Source organism: Marmota marmota, unplaced genomic scaffold (genome assembly GCF_001458135.2).
Source record: "Marmota marmota marmota unplaced genomic scaffold, marMar, whole genome shotgun sequence".
Taxonomy (NCBI): domain Eukaryota; kingdom Metazoa; phylum Chordata; class Mammalia; order Rodentia; family Sciuridae; genus Marmota; species Marmota marmota.
Window position 1 is genome coordinate 61319369 of NW_025999842.1, and position 25288 is coordinate 61344656.

Genomic DNA, 25288 nt, shown 5'->3' on the forward strand with positions numbered 1-25288 from the left:
GGGGGGGGGGGGGGATGGCAGAAAAAATAATTGTTTCAAGGATTCCCTGTGCTCCAGCTCCCTGTCATAATTCTCTCCTGTTGCTCTGAGTGCTGGCAAGCCATGCCTGGGTGTCACATACCATGTGAATTCCCACTTGTGCATTCCAGAAGAGAGGCCTCTTTCCTCCTCAAATTCAGAGGCAAGGCTGTCTGCCGACATCTTTTTGCCTAAATACTGAAGTATTTCTGGCAGTGAGTTTGTGTTATACCCATTCAGTATCATCGAAGGAGATCACAGAAATCACTGCCGAGCCATTACAGAGCACTCACAATAAGTGCAAATCTCTTGGGGGCCAATTTTAGAAATATTGTGTGCCCTGCAGGAGGAAAATATGCCAGTTCTTAGTAGCACCAGGAGAGGGGTGTGGTGGTGTTTGTTTCCCATAAACACCTTGGGAGGTAAAGAAACAAATGAAATCTGAATCCCACTTACCAAATAATGGCACTTACATTCTAATACCACTAATTTGCCCCCTACCAGGCTCAGGATGCAGAAAGCTAGATCTCAGTAGCCACCGTGAAGACAGGAGAGAGGCAGCTTCAAGGTGACTGTCAAACATGCATTTATATCAAGTGGGAAATAAAGTCTTTAGGAAAAGGCTACTCAGTTTTAATATCCAATGCCATTTAAAATGCTAAAATAATAATTGGATGTCTTTTCTGACAACGTATAGAACTTTCTTATGATAATTTCCTTAGAAGTAGTTAAAAGCCCAGTTTCCTTATGTTACTTATATTTAGAAATATATCTCTTATAAATATAATATCTTATGGAGGAAAACAATGATTTCAGTAATACCACAAACACAGGCAAATTCAATTATATTCTTTACTGTTATGTATTGTATTAGGATCTTTTCAGGTAGAGTCCATGACATGTGATTCAATACAGGGAACTTAATATAGGAAACTGGTTACAAAAGCTTTTTAAAAGGAGACACTCAAAGGCACTCTGAGATCAACTCAGAGATGAGCAACAGTGAAAATTCATTCCACTCTCAGGCCAGAGGAAGAATGCACAGCCTCTACCTGAGCTGCTCCTTGGGGTGGAAGACAATTCTATTTTCTCTCTTCAATTTCCCATCAGTCCATTCTATTTTACCAAACCTATTTAGAAGACAGTTGATAAGAGATCCTGGAAAATGTATTCACAAGTATCTCAGTGCAGGTTCCCTTGAATACTAAAAAAGTATGCAATGAATTATTTGGAGATTCAATCTCAGAAAAACAAGAGTGAGAGTGAAAGGGAAGTAAACAAGAAGGAATGAGGAAAAACAAAAATAAACAAATAAGCAATAACCAAAAAAAAAAAAAAAACCTTATTGAGAAGGACCATGCTTCATTGACATGACTACTGACTGAGCCTTGCAGAGATCTCAGGGCAGACTATTCACACTACTGGAGAAAAGAGGGGAAAAGAATGAATGTATCTATTTTCTGCTTCCTTTGGTCAAAGTTTATGCTCACATGGAGTTGCATCACCTGACCCCTCAAGTAATGACTGAGGAAGCCAAAATCCATGTCTTCTTACTTGGCTTCCTCTTCTGGTTCTGGGAGTAGTGAGAAGGAAAAGAGCCTGTGTGTCCACTGTGGTCTGGCTAGGATTTCTGTGAAAGTGAGTCCAGTGGAGGAAGTTCTGGGATCCGGCACGTACTTTCTGAGAGAGAAAGACAACTGAAGGTGTCTGAAGAAGAAACAATAGTATTAGAGGCTGAGCTGGTATTCACAGAAGTGAAGCTGGTGGCCAAGGGCACAGGGGACAAGGGAGGCCAAGAGAGTCTGAGGAAGCACTTAATTTATGGACAATGTCATGTAAGCAAATAGCAAGGGTCTGGAGTGACGGGTCTCATATACGGAGTCTGATGCTCTTTTGCTTGTTATGGTGAAGAACAAAAAAGGATGGGAAGGCAAAGGGAGGGAGATCAGGACCGACATCAACCAAGCATGTTCTTGTTCCACTGCAACAGATGCTTTACCTACATCATTTCAATTACTCCTTGAGACAACTTTTATGAAGCAGGCGTTACCACCCTTATTTTACAGATGATGGATCTGAAACCGAGAGGGGTTAAGTCTCTTGCTCCTGATCTCTCTCAACTAGAATCTGCCAAAGCTGGGCTTGGAGCCAGCCCAAAGCTCTTATCATCCTATGGCCACATCTTGCTCAGCTATCTTTCATTATGTGAACTGGCATGTATCCTACAAATGCAAATTTCAATTTCCAAGCCTTAGTTGCTCAGTAGTTAACAAAAAAACATAAATAGTGATCCACTTTTAAAACACAGAAGGAACAAATCCAGACTTGAGGAAACAATATTTGTGAAGGAGACATGGTTTAGTAGAGACAAAAGAAAATGGCAGGGAAGCAAGAGAAAGGACCCTACAGGTTGCTTTCACTGGCCTCTGATCCGTTCTTTCCCTCCTCTCTCCTTTCCCTCCTTTTCCCCCCTGTTTTCTTCTTCCTTTAAATGTGTCTTCAGATTATTTTGCCCAAGAAAAGGGTTTGGGGTTGGGAGACGGGGTTGGGAAATTGATCATTTCTTCTTCTTACCTTCAACCAGCCAAACACAACACCATGTACATGAACAAACCTACCACAGTGAATTCCACCTTTTTGTCTATCTAAGAAGCAGCCATTTTTTAAAACAAAAGAAATAGAAGAAAGACCAGGAGAGCAGAGGAAGGAGACTAGAAGGAGGGATAGAGGAGAGAAAGAGGAAGCACTGGGGACTGGAATGGAGCAAATGAAATTTCATGCATGTATGACTATGTCAAAATTAACCCAAATATTACGTGACTTCAATCATGTAATTTATGAAACTTGTACTATATGAGATCAGTCTAAGGAACATTATTGTTCTATATATTTTGCAATAATGGAAACGTTGCAACAAGTTCATCAAAATGAAAAATAACTAAGAATATTCTAACATTATTTTCTGGTAAAATATTGCCTCTTTTATCTCAGTACCTTTGATTGGAGGACTAATGAGCTGGGATACAGTAAAAGGACAGGAAAACTGAAGTTAATAAATTGCTTAGCATTATCATCTTTTGAGTTTCCCTAATTAGTGGTACTAATTTAATAGGAAAAGAAAAATTAAAGGTAGGTGAAGTAACATACAATATTTTGTATTGTCTCTTACGATACCGCTTATTCTAATTAAAATAAGAAAGAAACATTCATTTATTAATTGAATTTTTCTCATATCAGTTAGAAAACAAATGATGATTGGGAATGTAAATGTTCTATTTTTGAGGATAGTTATGAATTTTTTTCAAAAAAGACTTGATTTCATTTTAGTTTCAAAATTATTTAAAAGTAAAGAAAAGAAAAATGTTTTATATTTGTTCAAAATATTCTGTTATTTGGTATTTTTATGTAATTATAAAACAGTGGTATAAATTTCAATTTTATCTGTAGAAAAATCATTTTATTTTCATGAAGTCTAGAGTTTCTATCATTTTAAAGCATGGAAATATTTACAGTTCAATTCTGACTCTACATATGGAAATATTCAATAATTTCTAATATGTTAGGGAAGGTCTTCTCCTCCTAAAATGAGAGATAACAGGGCTCATACTTAGCCTTCTATACTAAACAATAAAAAAAAAAAAACCTTGATAAAACATGAAACAACCGTCTGTGTTCAGACATTGGAAGGGAGTACATGACCCTGATGCCAGAGAAGCGAAGGGAGATAAACAAAGTAAACCCTAAAATCACTCAAGCATTTTGCCTGGAGGAACTTTCCTAATTGTCCAACTAGAGAAACAGAGTTTGGTCATCTTGCTAATTTAAGAAGACAGAATCATAGTTTGGGAGGCCAAGGAAGCTAGAAATTGCAGTATAGGTAAGGGAGAAGATGGATCTGTTCAGGAGAAAGAAAAAAAGCGAGTCCCATAAATTTCCAGAGATTTTCCCTTGATTATTTGACTATTAATCTGCATTTAAGAAGAGTGGAAATCTTAGAGTCCAAGTAAAGAACAATTTCTAGGGAATGGAATTTGCCAAGCTGACAAAGACAAAGGCATTTTTCCAGTTTTTAGTTCTTCTTCCTCCTCCTCCTCTTCTTCCTCCTCTTCTTCCTCCTCTTCTTCCTCCTCTTCTTCCTCCTCTTCCTCATATTTCTCCTCCTCCTCCTCTTCCTCCTCCTTCATTGTGATGAGGCTCACTATATTGCTTCAATCTTGAGATCCTCCTGCCTCAAGCTTCCCAGTAGCTGGGATTACAGGCATACACCACTGCACCTTGGTCATATAACAATTTTTTCTGATTCCAAATTTTCTGATTTTTACAATTTTACTTAAAAATAATTGTTTGAAGTAAAAAGGTAGTTGTGGGAGATGGTGCTATAAAATGCTTATAAGTAGTGTATTAAAATGGTAGCCATAAGGATGGGAAGGAAAAATGAAAGAACATTAATGTGGGATTCTTACATCATACAATTTTATGCATGTAGTATATTGGCAAAGTATTAGTGGAATATACACGTGATAAGTTAATGGTGCCTACTGTCAATGAAAGAGCAACCACTGAAACAAAAAGAGGTCTAGCTACTAAGCCACTATTGGGAATAGCATGGAATGCTAAAAATGAAGGCAGGAAAACAGGGAAAATGAACAAAGAACAAATGTGATAGGTAAAAATGAAAAGACATAGCAAACCATATTGATTATTGTAATAAGTGAATTATTAAGCAATGAAGGGCAAAAATTGTCAGACAAGAGATGAAAGCAAGACCTAATTATATGCCATCCACAGGAAACTCACTTAAAGTGCAGGGTGTTTTGATGTTTAGTTTTGTACAAATAAGTGTGAAAGTATTTACAAACAAATAGAAAATGGGGAAAAGTACTCAGATTAAAACTTTTTCTTCCAACAATTAACAGGATCGTTTGAATTCACTAGAGCAAGTCAGACAGAGCCAATACCTGGTTATGTTTTCTTTGCCATCACTCTGGCCTTATGTATAAAAAGTTGCTGAAGAATGAAATTATCTATAATTCTATTTCATAATCACAACAGAATTTTATAATCCCTGTTTTTGTGAACTAATAAGGTTTAATTGTATAAGAACTTTTGTATGGGAGCTGGGGATGTGGCTCAAGTGGTAGCTCGCTCTCCTGGCATGCGTGCGGCCTGGGTTCGATCCTCAGCACCACATACAAAGATGTTGTGTCCGCCGAAAACTAAAAAATAAATATTAAAAAAAAATTCTCTCCCTCTCTCTTCTCTCTCTCTCTCTCTTTTTTTTTTAAAAGAACTTTTGTGGCTAAACATCACTTTTTTTCAGTGCAAAAGATAATTCTTACCCTTGGAGCAATGAATAAATATGAATATAAACAAGGAAAAACTTAAACTGTCTTATTTTTTAAAACCATAAAATAATACAATCATTTCAATCTATAAAATAAATTATTATTTAAAAATCTCCAAAGCCAGGATGGGCTAAATTGAGATTCACAATTGAATCTAAGATAATCCTATATGTTCTAATCTATGTTCTTAAGGTTCCTCAGCATATAGGAATTTTTCTGGGGAGAAACCCTTTAGGATGTGAAATATCCCTGTGTTACAGGTCATACGTAAAGGAGAAGTGAGCTGCTGCTGGATTTGCACAGCCTGCAAGGAGAATGAATACGTGCAAGATGAGTTCACCTGCAAAGCCTGTGACCTGGGGTGGTGGCCCAATACAGATCTAACAGGTACAAGCAGCTTCAACTGTAAACTTTGTTTGACCCTAACTATTGTGCTTTCTAATGTCCATCATTCAAATGTGAGCCATTATGTCTTTTCAACGTTAATTTACAGCCCACACTTTCTAACTGCTTATTGTCAAACAGTATGCACAGACATCTTATAAGTTTTCCATAATCTATATTTCAAAGAAATCTCATTTACATCTAAATAAAAGTGAGCTGTTATTTTGTAGGATATTCTGTTTTAGAGGTATTTTCAGTTTTTCCTTTTTAATATTTTATCGAAAATTTTTCTAGTTAACTGAACTTACGTTGGCAACCATTTTTTGAATATCTACTATGAGTCACAACTATAGACTGAAAAGGTACAAAGGATGAGATACAATCTTAGCTTTTATTTTGCTTAAAATATGTAAGGAAAGAAACATGGGGAAATTATATAAATTAAGAATATAATAGATATTTATCAAGTGCAATAAAAGGTAGATGAGGAGATGAAAGGAATTCTAGGAAACAAAACATGGGAAATTTAAAAGTCTGAAATACATCTGGGGAAACCATGGGACCAGCACATGTAGCTAATCAGTAGACACAAAGGGCTGGTAGAAAAGTGGTTGAAAACAAGGCTAGGCAGGACACTGGCAGTGGTGACAGGGACTTCCACATAACCTTACCCTGTGTTTATTCTGGCTTTAGCACAGGAGAAATACTGAAGGATTTTATTTTATTATTAATGTATATAAGTATGCATATTAGATAATATAAATATACATAATGTATGAATATATGATGAATATTGTATATAAAAATTATATATAATTACATATACAATTAACAACAAATAAATATCAATCTGCAAATTGGAGCAATCTGATTTGGGGAGAGAGGAGGGGAGGGAAAAGGAGGGTACTGGGGAAAGAAATTGATCAAATTATGTGCATCTACTGAAGGGCTTTGGAGTGTTGAGATGGAATCTCAAGGTAATTTTGATTTGCATTTTGCTAATTCCTGGAGATGTAAACATATTTTCATGTATTTGTTGGCCATTTGTAGTTCTTCTTTTGATAAGTTTGTTTAGTTCTTTTGCCCACTTATTAACAATATAGAGATTCCTCCAAACAGAAGGAATGGAACCACCATATGACCCAGCTATCCCACTCCTCAGTATGTATCCAAAAGATCTAAGATAAGCCTACCATAGGTGTGCAGCCACATCAATGTTTAGAGCTCTATAATTCACAATAGCCAAGCTATGGAGCCAACAAAGGTTCCCTTCATCAGATAAGTAGATAAAGTAAGTATGGCATATATACACAATGGAGTATCATTCAGCCATAAAGAAAAGTGAGCGTATGGCAATTGCTGGTAAATGAATGAAACTGGAGACTACCACACTAAGTAAAATAATCCAGACACAGAAAGTCAAAGGTCCAATGTTTTCTTTGACAGTGGAAGCTAGTCAAGAGTAAAGAAAAAAAGAGAGTCTGACACAGTAGTGCACACCTGTAATCCCAGCATTTTAGGAAGCTGAGGCAGGAGGTTTAAAGTTCAAAGCCAGCCTCAGCAAATTAGTGAGGCCCTGTCTCAAATTAAAAAATCAAAAAGGCTCTGATTTGCTCAGCGGTTAAGCAGGACTCTATCAAATACTATCAAATAAAAGAAAGATCAACAGAGTAGAGTAAGGGGATTGAGGGGAAGGGATGAGGAAAGGGATAAGGGAAAAACTGTGGAATGAATCTGACCTAACTTTCCTATGTAAAATATATGAATATATTGCAGTGAATCTCACCATTATGTATATGCACAAGGCAGAAATTTAAAAAAAAAACAGTAAGTAAATACCAAAAAGATCAGTAGAGAAAAGGAAAGGGAACAAGGGGAGGAGGACGAGAGGGTAAGGAGAAGTACTTGGGACTGAATTAGAGCAAATTATAATCCATCGTTTATAATGATATCAAACTGAATCCTAATGTTATGTATAACTAATATGAACCAATGTAAAAAATGTGGGGTGGGGAAAGCATCAGAGGAGAAGAGGAGGTTTTTACTTGATTATAAAGAAGAATATAACAATAAAATTCTTGTGGTTTATTCAAACCATCTATAAATGGCTGGATAAGTAGAACCAGGTCACATAACTAAAATTATACATATTAAGTGATAGTACCATGTAAAAGATTAACTGTTACAAAAAAAAACATTAAAGTGAGTTATCAGAAAACTTTTGGAAATCACCTAGTACAAAGGCCCTTTTTAAAGAAAAGGAAATTAGATCAGAATATTTTTGAAGGTACATACTGCACTAATTAAAAAAAAAAAAAAAAAACTCTACCTAAAAGCTGGCTTTCAAACTTTCATGTGCCTAAAAATTACTCAGGAATTAGCCACCTCCAGAGATTCCCATTTGCTAGTTCTGGGGTGGGATCCTACAGATTCTGATGCAATCAGTGCCTGCCCTTCCTTAGGTTTAAACTCTTATGCTATGGTACTAAAATACCCTCTCACTCAAAGCCCAATGCCTTAGACATAAGAGTTACCTAGTAAATGTTTGTTACATTGGAGAATTAGACAGAAGGGACTCATCCAAGTTCATCTAGATTAATGTAGCTGTTTATTAGAAAAATCAGAATGTAAATCCAGGGTTTTTTCTCCCCTGGGCAATGGTCCCTCTGATGTCATTTATCTCCTTTTTCATGCAGTGGGCTGGCATGGAAAAGTTTTGCCAGCCTCCTGTGGACCCAATCCACCCCCCTCACTCTATGTTGTCTCTTTTCTAATTTTTCTGGTCCTTTATAATATGAGCTTCCTGCTGGGCATCTTTTTCTTGTATAAGCAGGTCCCACAGAGGCCAGTTCTGTTTTGGAGCTGAGGTTGATTTAACAGTCATTCCTCTCTGCTCTCTGAGATCACAGATGATTGAAGAGACACAAAGACAAAAGTGATTCCTTTCTTAGGTTGGTCTTAGAAGTCAGAAGTCCTGGCTTTGAAGTACAAGAGTTTTTTTCTCTTGTCCACCTTCTTTTGAACTTTCCCAAACTTCCTATTGCTCTGTTTTCACTTGAATTAGAGTTTACCTCATACATGAAAAAGAACTTTATCGTATTTTAAAACATTAAGATACCAAAAAAGAAAACCTTTTATAAAAGATTTAATATATTGTAATAATGGAACTCAAAGACATGCGTTTTATTCCCTGGAGATCTTCCATTGTGGGTATATTGTCAGCCCACTGGAAATCATAACTACCATTGATGAGGACTCTTTAACCTGGTAAAGCAAAAAGAAAGCCTCTCTGACTATACACAGAAGGATAATAGCGTAATTATTTTTTCTAAAGATGTACCATATTGTGAGGCATCATAGAGGTAAGTCACTTTAACAGTCAAATGAGTCAAGCCAGGCAATGGCTCAGATTCTGCCTTTATCTCTGCAAAGCAGCTACTCTTGGATCATATATCCAAACCACTTTGTAAATATTACCTTAGGATCTTACAGAGCATGCATCCTGCATATTAATTTATGCATATATTTTAATGACACCTATTATTTCTGCATTCCTTTCACTTGCAGACATGAGTGGAAAAACAGACCCCATTTGCCATGTGAAGCACAGAGCAAGGGCAGGGGACGTGGCAATGTGTTGCTGATGTTGCCATGGTAGTGGTAGTTGTGAAGAGAAAACCCACTGGCATGAAATACCAAAATCATAGAAATACTCTGAAGAGCAAAAGCACTGCCTTTAAGTAGATGTTTTTGTTTTCAGTAGTGGATTTTTTTAATTAAATTTTAATTTAAACGAGAAATCAAAATTTGAGGAATGATTTTTTTCCTGAAGGTAGATTTTCTGAAAATATTTTTTAATTACTTTTCTAGATAGCTACTTTTTTACACATTCCAAAGATGCTAATATCAATGAATAAAATATGCTTTTAAGTGACTTTAAAATTTTCATTGGGATGTGTCATGTTTTGGCTATGAAGAGAAATCATTGCATTTCTTAGAGGAAGTGTTTTTTGAAGCTTTTAAGTTTTTCATATTTTCTTACTGGGAAAATGCACATTTGAATTCAGCATTTTTATGCTTTATGTCTTATGATGCATAAACAAGATTCTCTCACAATGATATATAACATGACAGTAGTTTAATAATTCACTAACCAACTATAAGTAATCCAATACTATTTATTTCTTTTAAAATGTCAAATAGCATAAGAGGATTTATCAGAAAGACAAGACTACATTGAAACTTCCCTCAAAAAACAGAAATTAATGTTATAGGAAGTAACAAATTTAATATTTTTCTGCATCACAACAGTTGTGTGACCTCTCACACTACTACCTACTTCCTTATTTAATTCTGTTAGATACCCTGCTATTTGTTTAGTGTGAGGCATGTTTGGAGACTTGAGGATTTACAGAAGAATGAAACAAATATGAGGAGTGTCATTTGAAACTGCACATGTAAACAGTTAATTAGAATAAAAGTCCTACAATAAGGATATGTGCAAAATGTCATACAAACACCAAGAAAGAAGCGATTATTTTTCCCTGGGAAGAGAAAAGCCTTCACAGGAAAAAAAAAAGAAAAGGAACATTTAAGCTGGACATTGAATTAGAAATAGAATTTCACCTTGTAGTCAATTGATATTAATGAAATAATATTAAGGAAAGCATATTTCTCTGAGGCCTTATACAATCATAAAGTAGTAGGAATTATTAGGAATTGCCTAGAGAAGCTTTGGGTGAAATAGTTATTGCCTTTCTTTACTTCTTGATTCATGTTAAATTTGACTTGATCTAATTAGAAAGAAGTCTGATGTCAAACTTTAGCCTCTCAAATATTTGATTCAAAAATTAGAAGTAGCTTCTGGTCCTCGGATTAGAGTTGTCACCACGTCTCAGATATTATTCAGTAATTTGTACTCTCCTAGCAGGAAACTTACTTGTCTGATGGCTCTGGATTCTCTGGGATAACAGTAACCATGAACATTTGCCAAGTCTTTAAGTTCTCAGGACTTCAAATGTCATATGAACAACACCATAAAGTCTTCTTTTCAATCAGATAGGCTAGGGATCAAGTAGGCTTAGCACATGACTTACCACTGGTTAAAGGTAATTGCTACCCCTTCTAGTCCTGGGAGACCCAAAAACATCCAAGTGGCTGGTTAACACTTTTTTATGCCCCCCTCTCCACCAAAAAAAAAAAAAAAAAAAAAAAATTNTGTGTGTGTGTGTGAGAGAGAGAGAGAGAGAGAGAGAGAGAGAGAGAGAGAGAGAGAGAATTTTTTTAATATTTATTTTTTAGTTCTCGGCAGACACAACATCTTTGTTTGTATGTGGTACTGAGGATCGAACCCGGGCCGCACGCATGCCAGGCGAGCGCGCTACCGCTTGAGCCACATCCCCAGCCCAACAAATCCAGCTTTCTTACTGATAAATTTCATTTGGCATAACCAATTCAACAGCCTGACTCAGCTTCACATCTTGAGGATGATAAAAAGACTCTACTGGGAATTTCTGCTTTGAGCTATCTCAAAGCAATAAGACAGATCTTGATAGGTCAATCTGAAGATGAAGTTTATTTGTACATGAATAAAAGCTTGCACTGGATATCTTTTGAGTTCTTGGTGACCTGTACTCTCCTTTTTATAACACAACTTCTGCCTTTAAATGAAAACACTATTTAAGTACATTCTGTGAGTCTTCTGAATCCTTTCAAAGATCTGAACTCTTATCCTTTCAAATCTTTGCATATACAAGATACATTGGAAAAGTTATTGTAACATACGTTTATATTATTCCTCGAGTTATCTTTACTATCAACATCTTGCTATAAGTGAATTATTGAGTTGGAGTAATGACTGTCTCTAGTAAAATCTAGGCTTAGGTGAATTCCTATTACTAGTAAGGTAACTAGTAAAGATGGGCTCAGATTTATATCCTGAAGTCAGTAAAGAAAAATACAAATAAGCAAGAATACACAAAAAGGAGTATGATATAAGAAAGAAACTTCTTATAGGTATCGTACACAGAATTCCACTGTGTTGTCATCAGCTCGCTGTAAGGACTTAGGGTTAACAATCAACGGTCGTGGGCCTTCTGTTTCTATCCTCCCAGGGAAGCTCAGTTTAAAATCACTACAAGGTATAATCTCAAGTAACATTAAGGTTCCCTTTTATTTTTTTCACAAGATTGGGAATAATGAAGATAACCTTACAAAGTTTAAATTCATGAAAACCTTTTTTCAATCTGTGAAATTCTCCATAAAGTTTGTACTTACCGTTTCCAGTTCCCATATCATTGGATTCATAAGTTGTAATATTCTACCTAAGAAATACGAATCTAATTGTAATTTAGCAGTTGTAAGGATTGTTTCTTTTCAACAGGAAAATTCTCCAACCTGTTCAGAAAACAAACATACTATTTGAACGAAGGCACATTTGTAAATCATAGAGGGGGACAACTGTCTGCAACCCATTTGGAGATTGTTTAAAGGATCCTTTTTGCAGTTTTATCAGTCAATGCCCATCTTCACAACTTTTGAAGAATAATTAAAACAGAAATTAAGTATGAACTAGCTTCATCTTCTGCTATCCTGGAAAGGTTTTCCCAATAATACATTATCAGGATGTCAATTTGTCCCTCTTAGAATAAATTCTTACATTTTTTTTCAATGAGGATTTTCTCCAGTGTCCATTGGATAGTTTATCTGGTACCACCAGACAAGCATTAGGGCTTTGCCAATATTTTCTTTATGGACCTTACAACATGACCATTCTGGGATATTTTTAGAACATTTTCTGACTGATTTTGTATATCTGAAATTTAATCTGTGAACCTCCCCATAAAATTTTTATTATTGAAAAATGCTTTTTTGTTGTTTTGTATGAGACAGTGGGTAGAGTAAGGACTTTTCATCAAAGCATGTCTAAAATATTTATATCTCTGTATCTTTATTAGTTTTACACTATCTTTACTTTCTATAGTACCTTTTTTACTATGAGTCAACCTTCATGAGAGTAATTATTTTAGGTAACATTATGATATCAAGTAATTAATATCATTGCTTATTTTCAGAAAACATCCAAAGACCTAAAATGTTTCTGAGACTGAAGTTGTGGCTCAGTGATAGAGTGCTTCTGTAGAGGGTGTCAGGGTATTGGATTTGATCCTTAGGATTGACCAAAAAAAAAAAAAAAGAACATAATTTCAAACAAATGAATCATTCTGGAACCATATGTACCATTAGTTTATGTATCTTCTTCTTCATTTTAGCAGTATCCAAAATATACCATAGAGAAGACTATACTTCAGTTATTATTAGAAATATTTAGGTTGGGGTAAAGTATTGGACTTTATAATACTGACTGTACTGCTTATTGTATATCAAGCTTAGAAGTGTTCCTTCTTAATTTTAGTATAAAAACATAGTAAAGCAATTTTAAGTATAAAAGTCATAGCAAAGCAATATCAAGTCAAAATTTAGTACTTGAGTGCTCAAATTCTATTCTGAGCAGGAACACTTCTTGAATGATAAAAACACATACTGAGATTCTCCTAAATTGATTAAGGTTTATAAGGTTTCTATTATGAGAATCACATCAGTAGATAGAAAAAGGAAAGGAGAAGTAGCAATAATTCATAATTACTTAATTAACTAGTAGACAATGTTGGGCAGTTACTGTAATAGGAATTTATTATGAGGTAACATTAGATTTAAAGACTTAGCGAAAACCTAAAAATGTTTTGACTCTTTATGTCTGAAACTGCCCTAAGGCAAGGGATTTTAGCATTGTCTACTGGATTAGGGGTTAGGTTTAGTGGATAAATTAGTTATCTCTTGCTCTGTAATAAATTACATAAAATCTAGTAACTTAATGCAACACACACTTATCATCTCAGTTTCTGCAGGTCAGGCATTTGTTTAACTGGGTTCTTGCTTTGGGATCTTTCACAGGACTAGGGATGGGGTCTAACCTGAAGGCTTGATGGGGGAGGAGTACACTTCTAAACTCACTTATGAGGTTGTTGGCAGGATTATACCTTGCCTCAAAGGATGTTGAACTGAGAACTCGTATTTTGCAGGTGGTTGGGCAAGGACTGCCCTTAGTTCCTTGTCTTATGAACCTCAACATGGCAGGTTTCTTCAACAGAGTTAGCAAGAGACAGTGTGCTAGCAGGATGGAAGTCATTAACTTATGTAACCTAAGCTTGAAAGCAACATCCATTGGGATGCTGTTTTCTATAGACTAGAAGCAATTTGCCAGTCCTGCTCATACTTGAGAGGAGGAGATTACACAAGTACATAAATATTAAGAGGTGAGGGTCATTGGAGAACATCTTAGAAGCTTCCTATAACAATGGGCAATAGTTCTTCAATATGTGCCATGTTGTTAATTTATCCCTAGTATGGTGTAGACCTTTCAGACCATACAAAAGGAAAGATTCTTATATAACTCAGGTACCTAGGATTATCTGAAGACTTATGTGGTCTGTCCTGATCTTCCTTATTTCAGTGGAGTCTTTTGTCCGTTGTGATTCTGGGACAATAGCTGTTTCTTGAATTATATGCAGTCTAAGTATTTTAATTTTTAGACTGACTTTTATGTAGTATGTGGGAAGGACAGTTTGGACCTGAGGGGCCCAGCAAGTCAAACTTGGTCACAACATCTTCAGAAATCTTTCTAAATGAGGGTCTTTAAAACAATAACATTGATATCTCTAGAAATATGAAAGACGGTAAGACTAAATACAGTTGGCCTTCTGTATTTGCTGGTTCTGCATGTTTGGATCCAACCAACAATGGATGGAAAAAAAATTTTCACTGTTGCTAATATGTTTTACAAACTATTCATGTACTGTAGACATATATACATACTATATAGTTAGGACTATGATCATTGTGTTAGCGACCAAAGTACCTGACAAGAACAACTTAGATGGGGAAAGTGTATTTGGGATCATGGTTTAAAGGTCTCAGGCCATGGTCAGCAGGCTCCATTGCTCTAGGCCTGAGGTGAGAAAGAACATCATGACAGAAGATATGGCAGAGGAAAGTTACTCAATTCATGGTAGACAAGAAGGAGAGGAGTGATGGAGAGAGAGAGAGAGAGAGAGAGAGAGAGCGAGCACAAGGAGTCACCAACATAATGCAATCCCCAAAGTATGCCCCCAGTGACCTGTTTCTTCCAGCTACCCCACTTGCCTACAGTTACTAAATAGTCCATTCAAACTACTAATCCACCAAATGAATTAATTCACTGATGGAGTTACACAGTTCTCATAATTTAATTATTTTACCTCTGAACATTGCTACATTGGGTGTCATATTTCCAACACATTAACTTTTAGGAGAACACTTCATATCCAAATCATAACAATGGTTGAGTTTGTACTTACCATTTACAGATTTTTTCCTTGTCCTTATTCCCTAAACAATGCAGGGCAAAAAAGTATTTACATAATATTTAAATTGTATTAGGTATTATGAATAATCTAGAAATTATTTACACAGAAGGGTGTGTGGAAGTTATTTGCAAAAAAATATACCATATTATATAATGAACTTGAACATCGGCAAATTTTGGTACCAGTGGGGGTACTGGAACCAATTTCCCATCAATACTGAGAGATAACTTTATGTGGAATTTTTAAAAGTACAAAAGCTGAATTTATTGCTAAAGTATAACAAGGCATAGCTATACTCTACCTGGTCAGATAAGTTTTCTCTGAGCGGAAGAGACTGCTCATTTTCTATGGGGTTCTTGTAAAGTACTGACTTCAGGGATTGATAAACTTCTGAACATAAAGTGATTCACATCATCTGTAGAAATACAATATGGTGTGAGACTGCTGTGGGTTAGTGGGTATGCACTTTTTGAAGTGAGTGTGTCCCCTGCTGTGTGATCTTCAGCAGTAAGAGCTAATATCCATTGGTTGGCATACAAAAACATGTTCACTGAGGTGGGTTGGTTCTGACTAACTGAACAACCCTAAAATAGTCTCTGGTGGTTTTCTTGCTGCCAGGACCATAGAACAATGAGTCTTTTTGTACATTTGTGGAAATGTTTTTACTCCCGCAGTTTGGGAAATACTGGCCCAGACCAAATACAAAATCCTGTAAAAGGATCGTCTTGAGGGCCTGACATATTTTTCTCTCACTCTAAAATACAAAATAGATGTAATTCTCCATCTAGAGCAAATAAATGAGTGCAGCATTTAAAAACACGATGCTGGTCTCTGCTTGCAAGAGATGGGTGAAGAGAGAGTTCATTCCTCTTTGGTGTGACTGTTAGAGACTACTAACTCAAAGACCCGCAAATGCTGGATGCATGTCAGTCATGACTAACAGGAATTTAAGCAGGTAATATAGAATTATGTGGTAAGCATAAAAATGCGGATTCTTCTACACACTCCTCATTAAATTTATGTTTAAAACATTCTGTTGCCTCAAATATACTTGTCTATGAGTTGCACTTGCTTATGGACAATGTGCATAAAATAAAAGTTGTGTTAGTTTATTTCTAACTATCTTATTCTATTAATTTATCACAGCTGAACTGCAACTGGAAGCAGTTTGTTTTTTCTTTCTCTTTCTGAGAATGTAGAAGTAAGATCCATCTATAGGGTGACATCTGTTTATCATGCTGGTGTTAAAAAAAAAAACTTAATTTTTATAGGCTCTATAAGTCATGATTGTAATGAGATTAGGTTTAGGGACATGATATTCCAGGGAAGACATAGAAGTACCTTTGTGTAACATTGAGGAGTTTAGTGAAAAGCATAAAAATAATATAAATCATGAAGAATGTGGCTGTAGCTATGTCTCTGGTAACTACTGAATACTGTCACTATTGCTCAGTGGAAATCTCAGGTGCACATTGAAACGATTTTTCTCATTACAGGCTGTGAGCCCATTCCTGTTCGCTATCTTGAGTGGAGCAACATAGAATCCATCATAGCCATCGTCTTTTCTTGCCTGGGCATCCTCGTTACCCTGTTTGTCACTCTCATCTTTGTGCTGTACCGAGACACACCTGTGGTCAAATCCTCCAGTCGGGAGCTCTGCTACATCATCCTAGCTGGCATCTTCCTGGGTTACGTGTGCCCTTTCACTCTCATTGCCAAACCTACTACCACATCCTGCTACCTCCAGCGCCTCCTGGTTGGCCTCTCCTCTGCCATGTGCTACTCTGCTTTAGTGACCAAAACCAATCGCATTGCACGCATCCTTGCTGGCAGCAAAAAGAAGATCTGTACCCGCAAGCCCAGGTTCATGAGTGCCTGGGCCCAAGTGATCATTGCCTCAATTTTGATTAGTGTGCAACTAACACTGGTGGTAACCTTGATCATCATGGAGCCTCCCATGCCCATTTTGTCCTACCCAAGTATCAAGGAAGTCTACCTTATCTGCAATACCAGCAACCTGGGTGTGGTGGCCCCTGTGGGCTACAACGGACTCCTCATCATGAGCTGTACCTACTATGCCTTCAAGACCCGGAACGTGCCCGCCAACTTCAATGAGGCCAAATACATCGCCTTCACCATGTACACCACCTGCATCATCTGGCTGGCTTTTGTGCCCATTTACTTTGGGAGCAACTACAAGATCATCACTACCTGCTTTGCAGTGAGCCTCAGTGTAACAGTGGCCCTGGGGTGCATGTTCACTCCCAAGATGTACATCATCATTGCCAAGCCCGAGAGGAATGTCCGCAGTGCCTTCACCACCTCTGATGTGGTCCGCATGCATGTGGGCGACGGCAAGCTGCCCTGCCGCTCCAACACATTCCTCAACATTTTCCGAAGAAAGAAGCCGGGGGCAGGGAATGCCAAGTGAGTTATCCCATCCGAGTTTGTCTTTCTCTCTCTCTCTCTCTCTCTCTCTCTCTCTCTCTCTCTCTCTCTCTCTCTCTCCTGTATTTGTCCAAATTGTTGCCCTCTTCTTTCCCTAAGTTTTTTCTTACTTTTTCTTCCTTTAACAAATTTCACATTCTATTGCAGTAGGAAGATAGAACTTAAAGTTTTTCATTAAGTTTGTATCTTCATTCCTTTGACACAGCAAGAAGCATGAACCAACAGCTGGCTGATCACATCCTCATTTTTGTCTAGAACCTCAAGCTTCAGTTTTCCCAGTAACTTTTTTCCTTTTGTATGGGTCCTCTCTCTGAGGAGCATCAATACATCTCTGGGGTTTGGGTCAAAGATGCAAACATTAATTCTAATTTATAGTTTGGACCATAGTAGAAGGCAGTTTCTAATTGCTTTTTATCATACTTAGACCACACTATCACTAATTAGAGACAGAGAGCAAGGAAATTAAGCCCCTGAGGAAATGTCTGTTTCCAAACTGGATTGCAGATAAGCACCAACCGTGTCCTGAAATAACATCTCTTAAGTAACTGCTTTATCATCTCTTATTCTTTGAACTTTCATGCATATTTTAATAAAGATGTTCTATAATGCTATAAGTAAATTGGGCTATCTCTACTTCAAGTTCATGATTAGTATGGTTTCTTAGACACAAAGCACCAGAATAAATAAAGGACCAGATAAAAGTGATGATCCCAAATTAGAGAGTCAATGTGAACATCAAAGTTCAAGTGTCTTGTATTTTGGTAATTCTTCTAAGCAGTTTGTATAATAACAACTTCCTATCTTTTCCCTGATTGTTTTAAGAAGAAACATATGCTAGAAATTTGCTTGTGTCATCTTTATGAGACTCATAAAAACAAAATTTAACACTTATAATTTATAATAATAATTTATAATATAATTATAATTTATAATAATTTGAAAAATAACAAGGACACTTGAAGTTGTAAAAAGTATTGAATTGCCAAAAAGCATAAAATTTTTCCATTATCATGATTAATTTTACTCTTTGAAGTAATTCTTTAAAAGTGAAGAATTTTAATAGCAACGATTATAATTTATATACCATAATATAGCTATTCTATTCACTTGAACCAGTAAGTATGTTATTTTTCTACATTTCATAGGCGAGAAAACTAAGCAATTGTAAATTTGTAAAACTTTTCATTGTTATTCCACTTAGTCATTTTTTGCCCAGGTCTTACAGTGATATGATTTTTTAAAATCTTAACATATATCAAAAACCCTACATGCATTAAAATTGTGAGTTTTGTAATTTTTATGTGCTAAGCTGAAGCACAAACACCTTTTACAGAAATCATATAATTTTGGAATCTGATGAGGAAGTTTGGGGAAAAACGTGTCTTTGAAATACATAAGGTTATTATTATTTCAAGAAAAGACATCCCTAAGCTTTATCAATGTTAGGATAAAGCCAATAATTTTTGCTACTTCCCACTATGTCAATTTCAAGTTATTTACAAGAAGCTGATCACAAAAGTAGCTTAATGATTTTTTTCCCCTTGCCAAGGTTTTTGATTCTAGCCAACATCCCCTCAATTGCAACCTCCTGACAAGGAATTATTGTCCAGCATGAAAGCAAAGCAAAAATCCCATGGTTTGAGAGGGAAAAGGAATAGGCTATTTTAGAGTATACCAGTGTAAAATGGCATCACAGTGATTTTCCTTAAGAGGAATGAAATGAGAGAAAGCAAAATGAAATGGAATGAAACTGGAATGTTTATAGGGAGCAAGAGATTCCCTTTATTGTACTACATACGGTGGCTGTCATGAGGGAGACATTCCGCCATCCACCAATATCTAGCTCCATGTTTCTCATTTGTCTGCCTTCATTTTGGCTCTTCAGAAACTTCCATATGATTTTTGGTCACTGAACACTGTTCTGATAATCTGTAGAATTGAGATGTCCCGTGATAGTGCCCAGGAATATGCATTTGTGACAACTGTATAGGGCACCTGTCCAAGAAAATTGTGACTAGTGAATGGTAAGCAGTGCTTGCTGCAGGGATGAGATGGAGTTATCCGACCTGACACTAATGATGCTTAGCACTTCTCGAACAGCCAGACTTCACTGTTCGTTTTTGATGACCTTCCCACACCTGGACAGCTTTCCTTATAATCTGAGAAAATTCCTTTCACTATTACAAATTAATAAATTAATTCCACTTGGTATCTTGTCTATATAGTTAGCAATGGAATCTTGCATTTGAGAGAAAAACCACCTTAGTCTACATGAACTGGTTTGTTTGTCTAGGAAGTCCTGGTTTCACCAATAAATTATTTAACACTTAGCTGTAACTTATCAAGAATTGTCTTAGTGTTATGTTGAGAAACCTAGTTCTAATTAACAATAGTAACAGGGGCTTTCTTAGTACAATTTGTAGCTTCTCTGATATGCACCATGCCAATAAGCTGACCCACAGAGGGTATTTGGAACTAAACTTCTATGGAGAACAGTCATTTGTTTACTCATTTATTCGGTTGTTGCTTCTGTTGTAACTCTCTTTGAGACTGTAATTTTAAAATGTAACAAAAATCGCAGTGCCTCTGCTTTTACCTTTTCTTATTGCCATTTTATGTTTTCCTGGTTTGTCTCCAAAGTTATAAAAAACACAATCTAATATTTTCTACAGTAATAAAAATCTAACAGAATTTTGTCAGCTGAAGCAAGGGATTGGAAGCTCTAGAGAACACATCACCCAGTGAGTTTATTACCATCTGGATATGTAATTCCTACATTCATAGTGCACTGAGGGTATTCAGCAGGCTACATGTGTAGCTATAAACACAGAGCAGATGCTGTAATGAACTTCCACCTGATCTATATGTTGGGATATGGTTCTAAGAAATTGCAAGTCCAACAACATCCTCATGATAGGCTATCTCTGAAATGTAGGGGAAGGATGATATTGCCTGCGTTTTTGCAAAGAGTACTTGAATTTTATATTTTACTCATAGTCAAATATCTAACAAAAAGGTTAGGACCTTGCTTTACATTTTCTGAGATATAATAGAGGAGGAGTTTAATCAGTAAATCTGAAGTTTGGTTTACTTGAGTTATTTATAAACAGAAGCCCTTTTAGGCATGTTGATATATTATTGTCTTTGACAACTCTTATTTCTTTAGTTGTTTTTTTTTTTATGTGTCATCAAATGGGAAAATGTTAAGGCATATGCTAATATAAAGATATAGGAGATTTCTCTTTTCTGGCAATAGAAGAAATGCAGAAATCCATGGGTAGTTATAAAGAAGTAAATTATTTACATTCAAGTTATTTATCACTTCTGTTCAAGGAAAAATGAGTTAACATCATTCCACTGAAAGTAAAATATTGTGCAAATGACATGCTTCCTTAAAACGTAATTATATCTGTGACTCAATGTTAAACTCATATTTTTAGTTATTTTCAGGATAAATAAACTCAATGAGTACCAAATAATTTGATGGTACATGAAGCTAAAATGTGACAATATACTCCTTGGACCTTTTGCATACATAGTTACGTGCAAAACTGAAAGCAGTTGCCACCAAAAAAAAAAAAAAGGCATCAGACTGATATAAGGGTGTGATTTTAAAACAGATTCCTAAGTGAACACAACATTATTTCACTTCTGTAGTTGTTTCTTACACAATTGACTATGCTTTGAATACAAGAGCTAAGTGAAATATTAAGTGGAAGGATGCTCTGAGGAAATTTCCCTCTTGGTTCTCTGCTACAAAACCTAAGTAGACGTAAGCATTTTGATTTTTCTTTCCTTCTTTTATTAGGAAAGGAAATCTGATAGTGAGCCAACCAATATCACAATCAAATAGCTGTAACATCTTTTTCTCTCTAATAGAAACTCAAACACTATTCTGGCTTGTAAATGAGAAAAATCTGTCATTTTGAAATCATTCTTTTCCTTAATCATACAGTACATGGCTTTGAAATTTATTATAATTCTTCACTTGATTTTATAGCAAGCATCAGGAGTTTTATTAAAATATTTGTTCTAGAATTTTATCACTTGATGGAAACATGTTTTTGAGGATCTACGCTTAATTCATTCCTTTAATCAATCAATCATTGTTTCAATAGTAAGCTTAAAGTATTTAGGTAATTGACATGGTTCTAGATAATATTCAGGATAAAAAGATATAAAATTAAGGTACTGACTGCACCACTCTACAGTATGGACAGGCAAAGACCTAAGTAAATATCCCATGTTAAGTGCCATATTAGAGGACCAATAGCATTCTGAGTGTCCAGGGAAGAGAGAGATTAAGTCTACCTATGAAGTCATATCTGTGAAAGGACTGAAAGGATATTTTAGTAAAAGCAGCATGTGAACCTGACCTGAAAGATTTTTTTCGACAAGAGAAATGGTGCTATGGTGAGATCATTTCACATATAATAATAGAGGTGAAGATTAAAAAATGTTAGCACACAATGTGGATTCTGGTATAAAGGAAGAACATGGAGAAGACTATTTGTGCTACTGGAATCCTAGGCCAGAGGCCTATGCCCAGGGATCTCAATAGGCCAAGTTTGGCCACTTGCTTACAGGAATCCAAATAGTAAAAAGGCAAGCAGTGGTAAAACAGTGAAGGACTTTATTTTAGCATGGGGTAACACCGGGAAGTGAGGGACCGCTGTCTGAAGCACCATTTTCAGGAACTAACCATAGTGCAAGGATTTTATTGAGAGAGAACAATGGTCAAGGGTGGAGATGTCTATATAGTTAGCAATCTTGGTCAACCTGTGCTCCAGTTGATCATTGTCTCAGGTTCAGTCTTGCTGGTGTCAGGGAAGCTGCTGCTGCTTGGAGAGAATGATGCATCCCATCATGGGATGTTTGGTTGCAAGGCTACCATTCCTAGGACTTTAGAAAAGCTGGAAAAATAAGCTGAAAAATAGTACATGTCAGAGAAATTGCATGGAGTTGATTAGGGCAATGACTTGGTCTTCCTTCAAATTCAAGGAGCATCTGTTTCAAGGGTGGGGAAATTTATACATGCAGGGAGAGGCTTCTAGATGGTGGTCAATATTTTCAGATAAAGTTCAGACAATTTTCTGTAATCTACAAGGTGTCTTAAAGATCTTTGTGAAGTTTCATGATCATGTGTAAGCTTTATGTGATAAAGTGAGCTATAGAAAGACTCATTAGTAGAATTTAAAATTTAAAGTTTTTAAAATTTAAAAACAAGATCCTTAAACTAGAGCAGTGAGATGAAAGTTGAACCCAAGGGATGCCTGTGAAAAAAATTCTGAGTTGGATTTATTAGAACTGGAGTACCAGTTATGGGAGTTGAAAGAAGGAACTAAAAATAGAATATGACCGTCCTATTTGCACCTGGGTGATGGGGAAAACAGTTACTATTAAACATAGAGGAGATATGAGTAGAGTAGGATGGGAGATGTTGAAGAGTTGGGTTTTAAGCTTTCTGGTTGAAGATGCTATAAAGGCAGCCAAATGGAGGCATCCATAGAATACTCACAAATTCAAGTCTGAAGCTCAAGAGAGGTCTCAGCTAGCGCCCTAGATCTGCAGCTCAATCGCCAGAATGTTGAAAGTATCCAAGAGAGCAATTACAACAGGAGAAAAGAAGAAAGTAAAAGGTAGAACATTAAGGAACACTTTCCCTTAAGAGATGTGATAGAAAGGGAAATTTGAGGGCAATAGACACAAGGTAATAAGAAGAAAGGGGAAACAGAAGGACATAGTGCCATGGAAACCAAAGAGGAGACTGTCTCAGTCTGTTTAGGCTGCCATAACAAAGTACCACAGACTGTGTGGCTCAAATAACAGATTTATTTTCTCAGAGTTTATGAGGCTGGAAGTCTGAGATCATGATGCCACCATGGTCTACTTCTGATGAGAGGTTTCCCCTTAAGTTTCACACAACCACCTTTCTGATATGAGCTCACATGCTCTGTTCTTTGTATGAGAGGCAGGGAGACATAAACACTCTGTTTTCTATTATAAAAGCACTAAATCTATCCTAAGGGCCCCATCCATAGAACTTTATCTAAACCTAATTACCCACAGCCCTATCTTCAAATATAATCTTACTGGGTCTTATTGAGGATTCAAATAGGAGACAGAAACATTCAGTCTGTATAATAGTCTGTGTCAATATGTTTGAACATGGCATTCAACCAATCCAACCCAAGGAATCCCAAGGATGGAGACTTTACAGTTAACGTTGAGAGGTATCAGTTGTATAATGTGGGTAGAAGTTATATTACCATAAATTGAAAGAGTTTGGCATTAAAGAAAGTAAGTAGTTCAGTTAATATTTATAAAGTTCAGGGAGGGGGAGGAATGGTATACTTGAAGAGAACTTTAATCATGTTTGTTATATCTGAGAAAGGAGCCAACAGAGAAAGAACAATTGAAAACATAAAAGAGAGAACATGGTTTATGTCAGGAGCCAGACCCAAAGCTCTGCCATTACAATACAGCCATTTGACATCAATTGACAACTATAACAATGAAGTGTCAACTCCAAAGAACATGGTGTGCATGTGGTTGATGCAGGTTCTCTCTTAGCTGTGTGTTTAATGTTTGATATTACAACAGGATGGAAAATCAAGTTGGAAACTTTTAAAGACTATGGTAAAATACCTACTCATGGTTTTATAAGACCTCTGGAATTATAAACATTGTAGGATTTGAGAAGAGACCAGTTATGGAGACCCTAATAAATAGGATGTGCTTTTCTGAAATTCTTGGCAGTCTGAAGGATTCTCAGCCTGTAAGGTATTTTTATTATTATTATTATTTTGTACAAGAAAAGCAGGTTTTGTGTGTCCAGAGTTAGGTTAATTGGGGATGAAGCAGGTACATTTGTCATAGTATGATTGGAAAGTGCTGGAGACCCTGGGATCCCTCCCTGAAGACCAACCATGGTACCTGAGGCTGTCAGCATGAGAATATTTTGTTTGGGGTAAAGTCTTGTGCCTGATGATAAAGCCAGTCTAAATGCTTTCACTCTCTGAAGACATAATGCTTTATCATTACCTAAGGCACTGCAGGCATTACTTAGAATAAACACACCCTCAAGAGTAGCTTGTGTGTAGAGGATGCTGCTGTAAGAGTTCACCTAGAGAGGTACAGGCTCAAGTATAGGAGTGAATGACCTCAGTACAATGGTGGTGGACACAACTTGCCCCTCCATCAGAGGCAGCAAATTTTCAGTCACCAAATTCCTTGCTTTTGTTCTTGTAGATAACACACCTGATCTAAAAAGATAATAATAACAACATAGAAATAGCTACTTATAATACTCATGTTTTGTTTTTTAAATTCAAAACTAAGACCATGGGCATGGATTATGCAACAACTTCAAAGAGAACATAATTCATTTTGAGTATAGGTTACATTTCTTTCAAATTCAAATAAACCCATATGATTGACATTTTTCAAGTTCTCCAACTTAATATTTTATGCACATACATTAACAATGTGTAGTTTCTAAGCTGAATTCACAAGTAGCTTCACATCATTATCCATAATGGTCCAAGATAGGCACATTCAGAACTTTATTGTGTAAATAAAGACATTGAGGCTCAAAAAGCTCAAGACCACTTTTATAAGAGAAATAATGGATTTAAAAATCATTGTTCTCTGGATAAAATCGTTTATTTTTATTACTCTTGATAGCTG

General features: G+C 36.2%; 1 protein-coding gene across 1 annotated transcript in view; it reads left to right on the forward strand.

The window, feature by feature from the left end:
* Grm1 (glutamate metabotropic receptor 1) overlaps positions 1–25288 on the forward strand; it is a 265709-nt gene that overhangs the window by 212448 nt on the left and 27973 nt on the right. The window contains exons 6-7 of the mRNA XM_015502059.2: positions 5624–5750; positions 16648–17578. Coding sequence (XP_015357545.2) covers positions 5624–5750; positions 16648–17578 — 1058 coding nt within the window. The remainder of the gene's footprint in view (positions 1–5623; positions 5751–16647; positions 17579–25288) is intronic.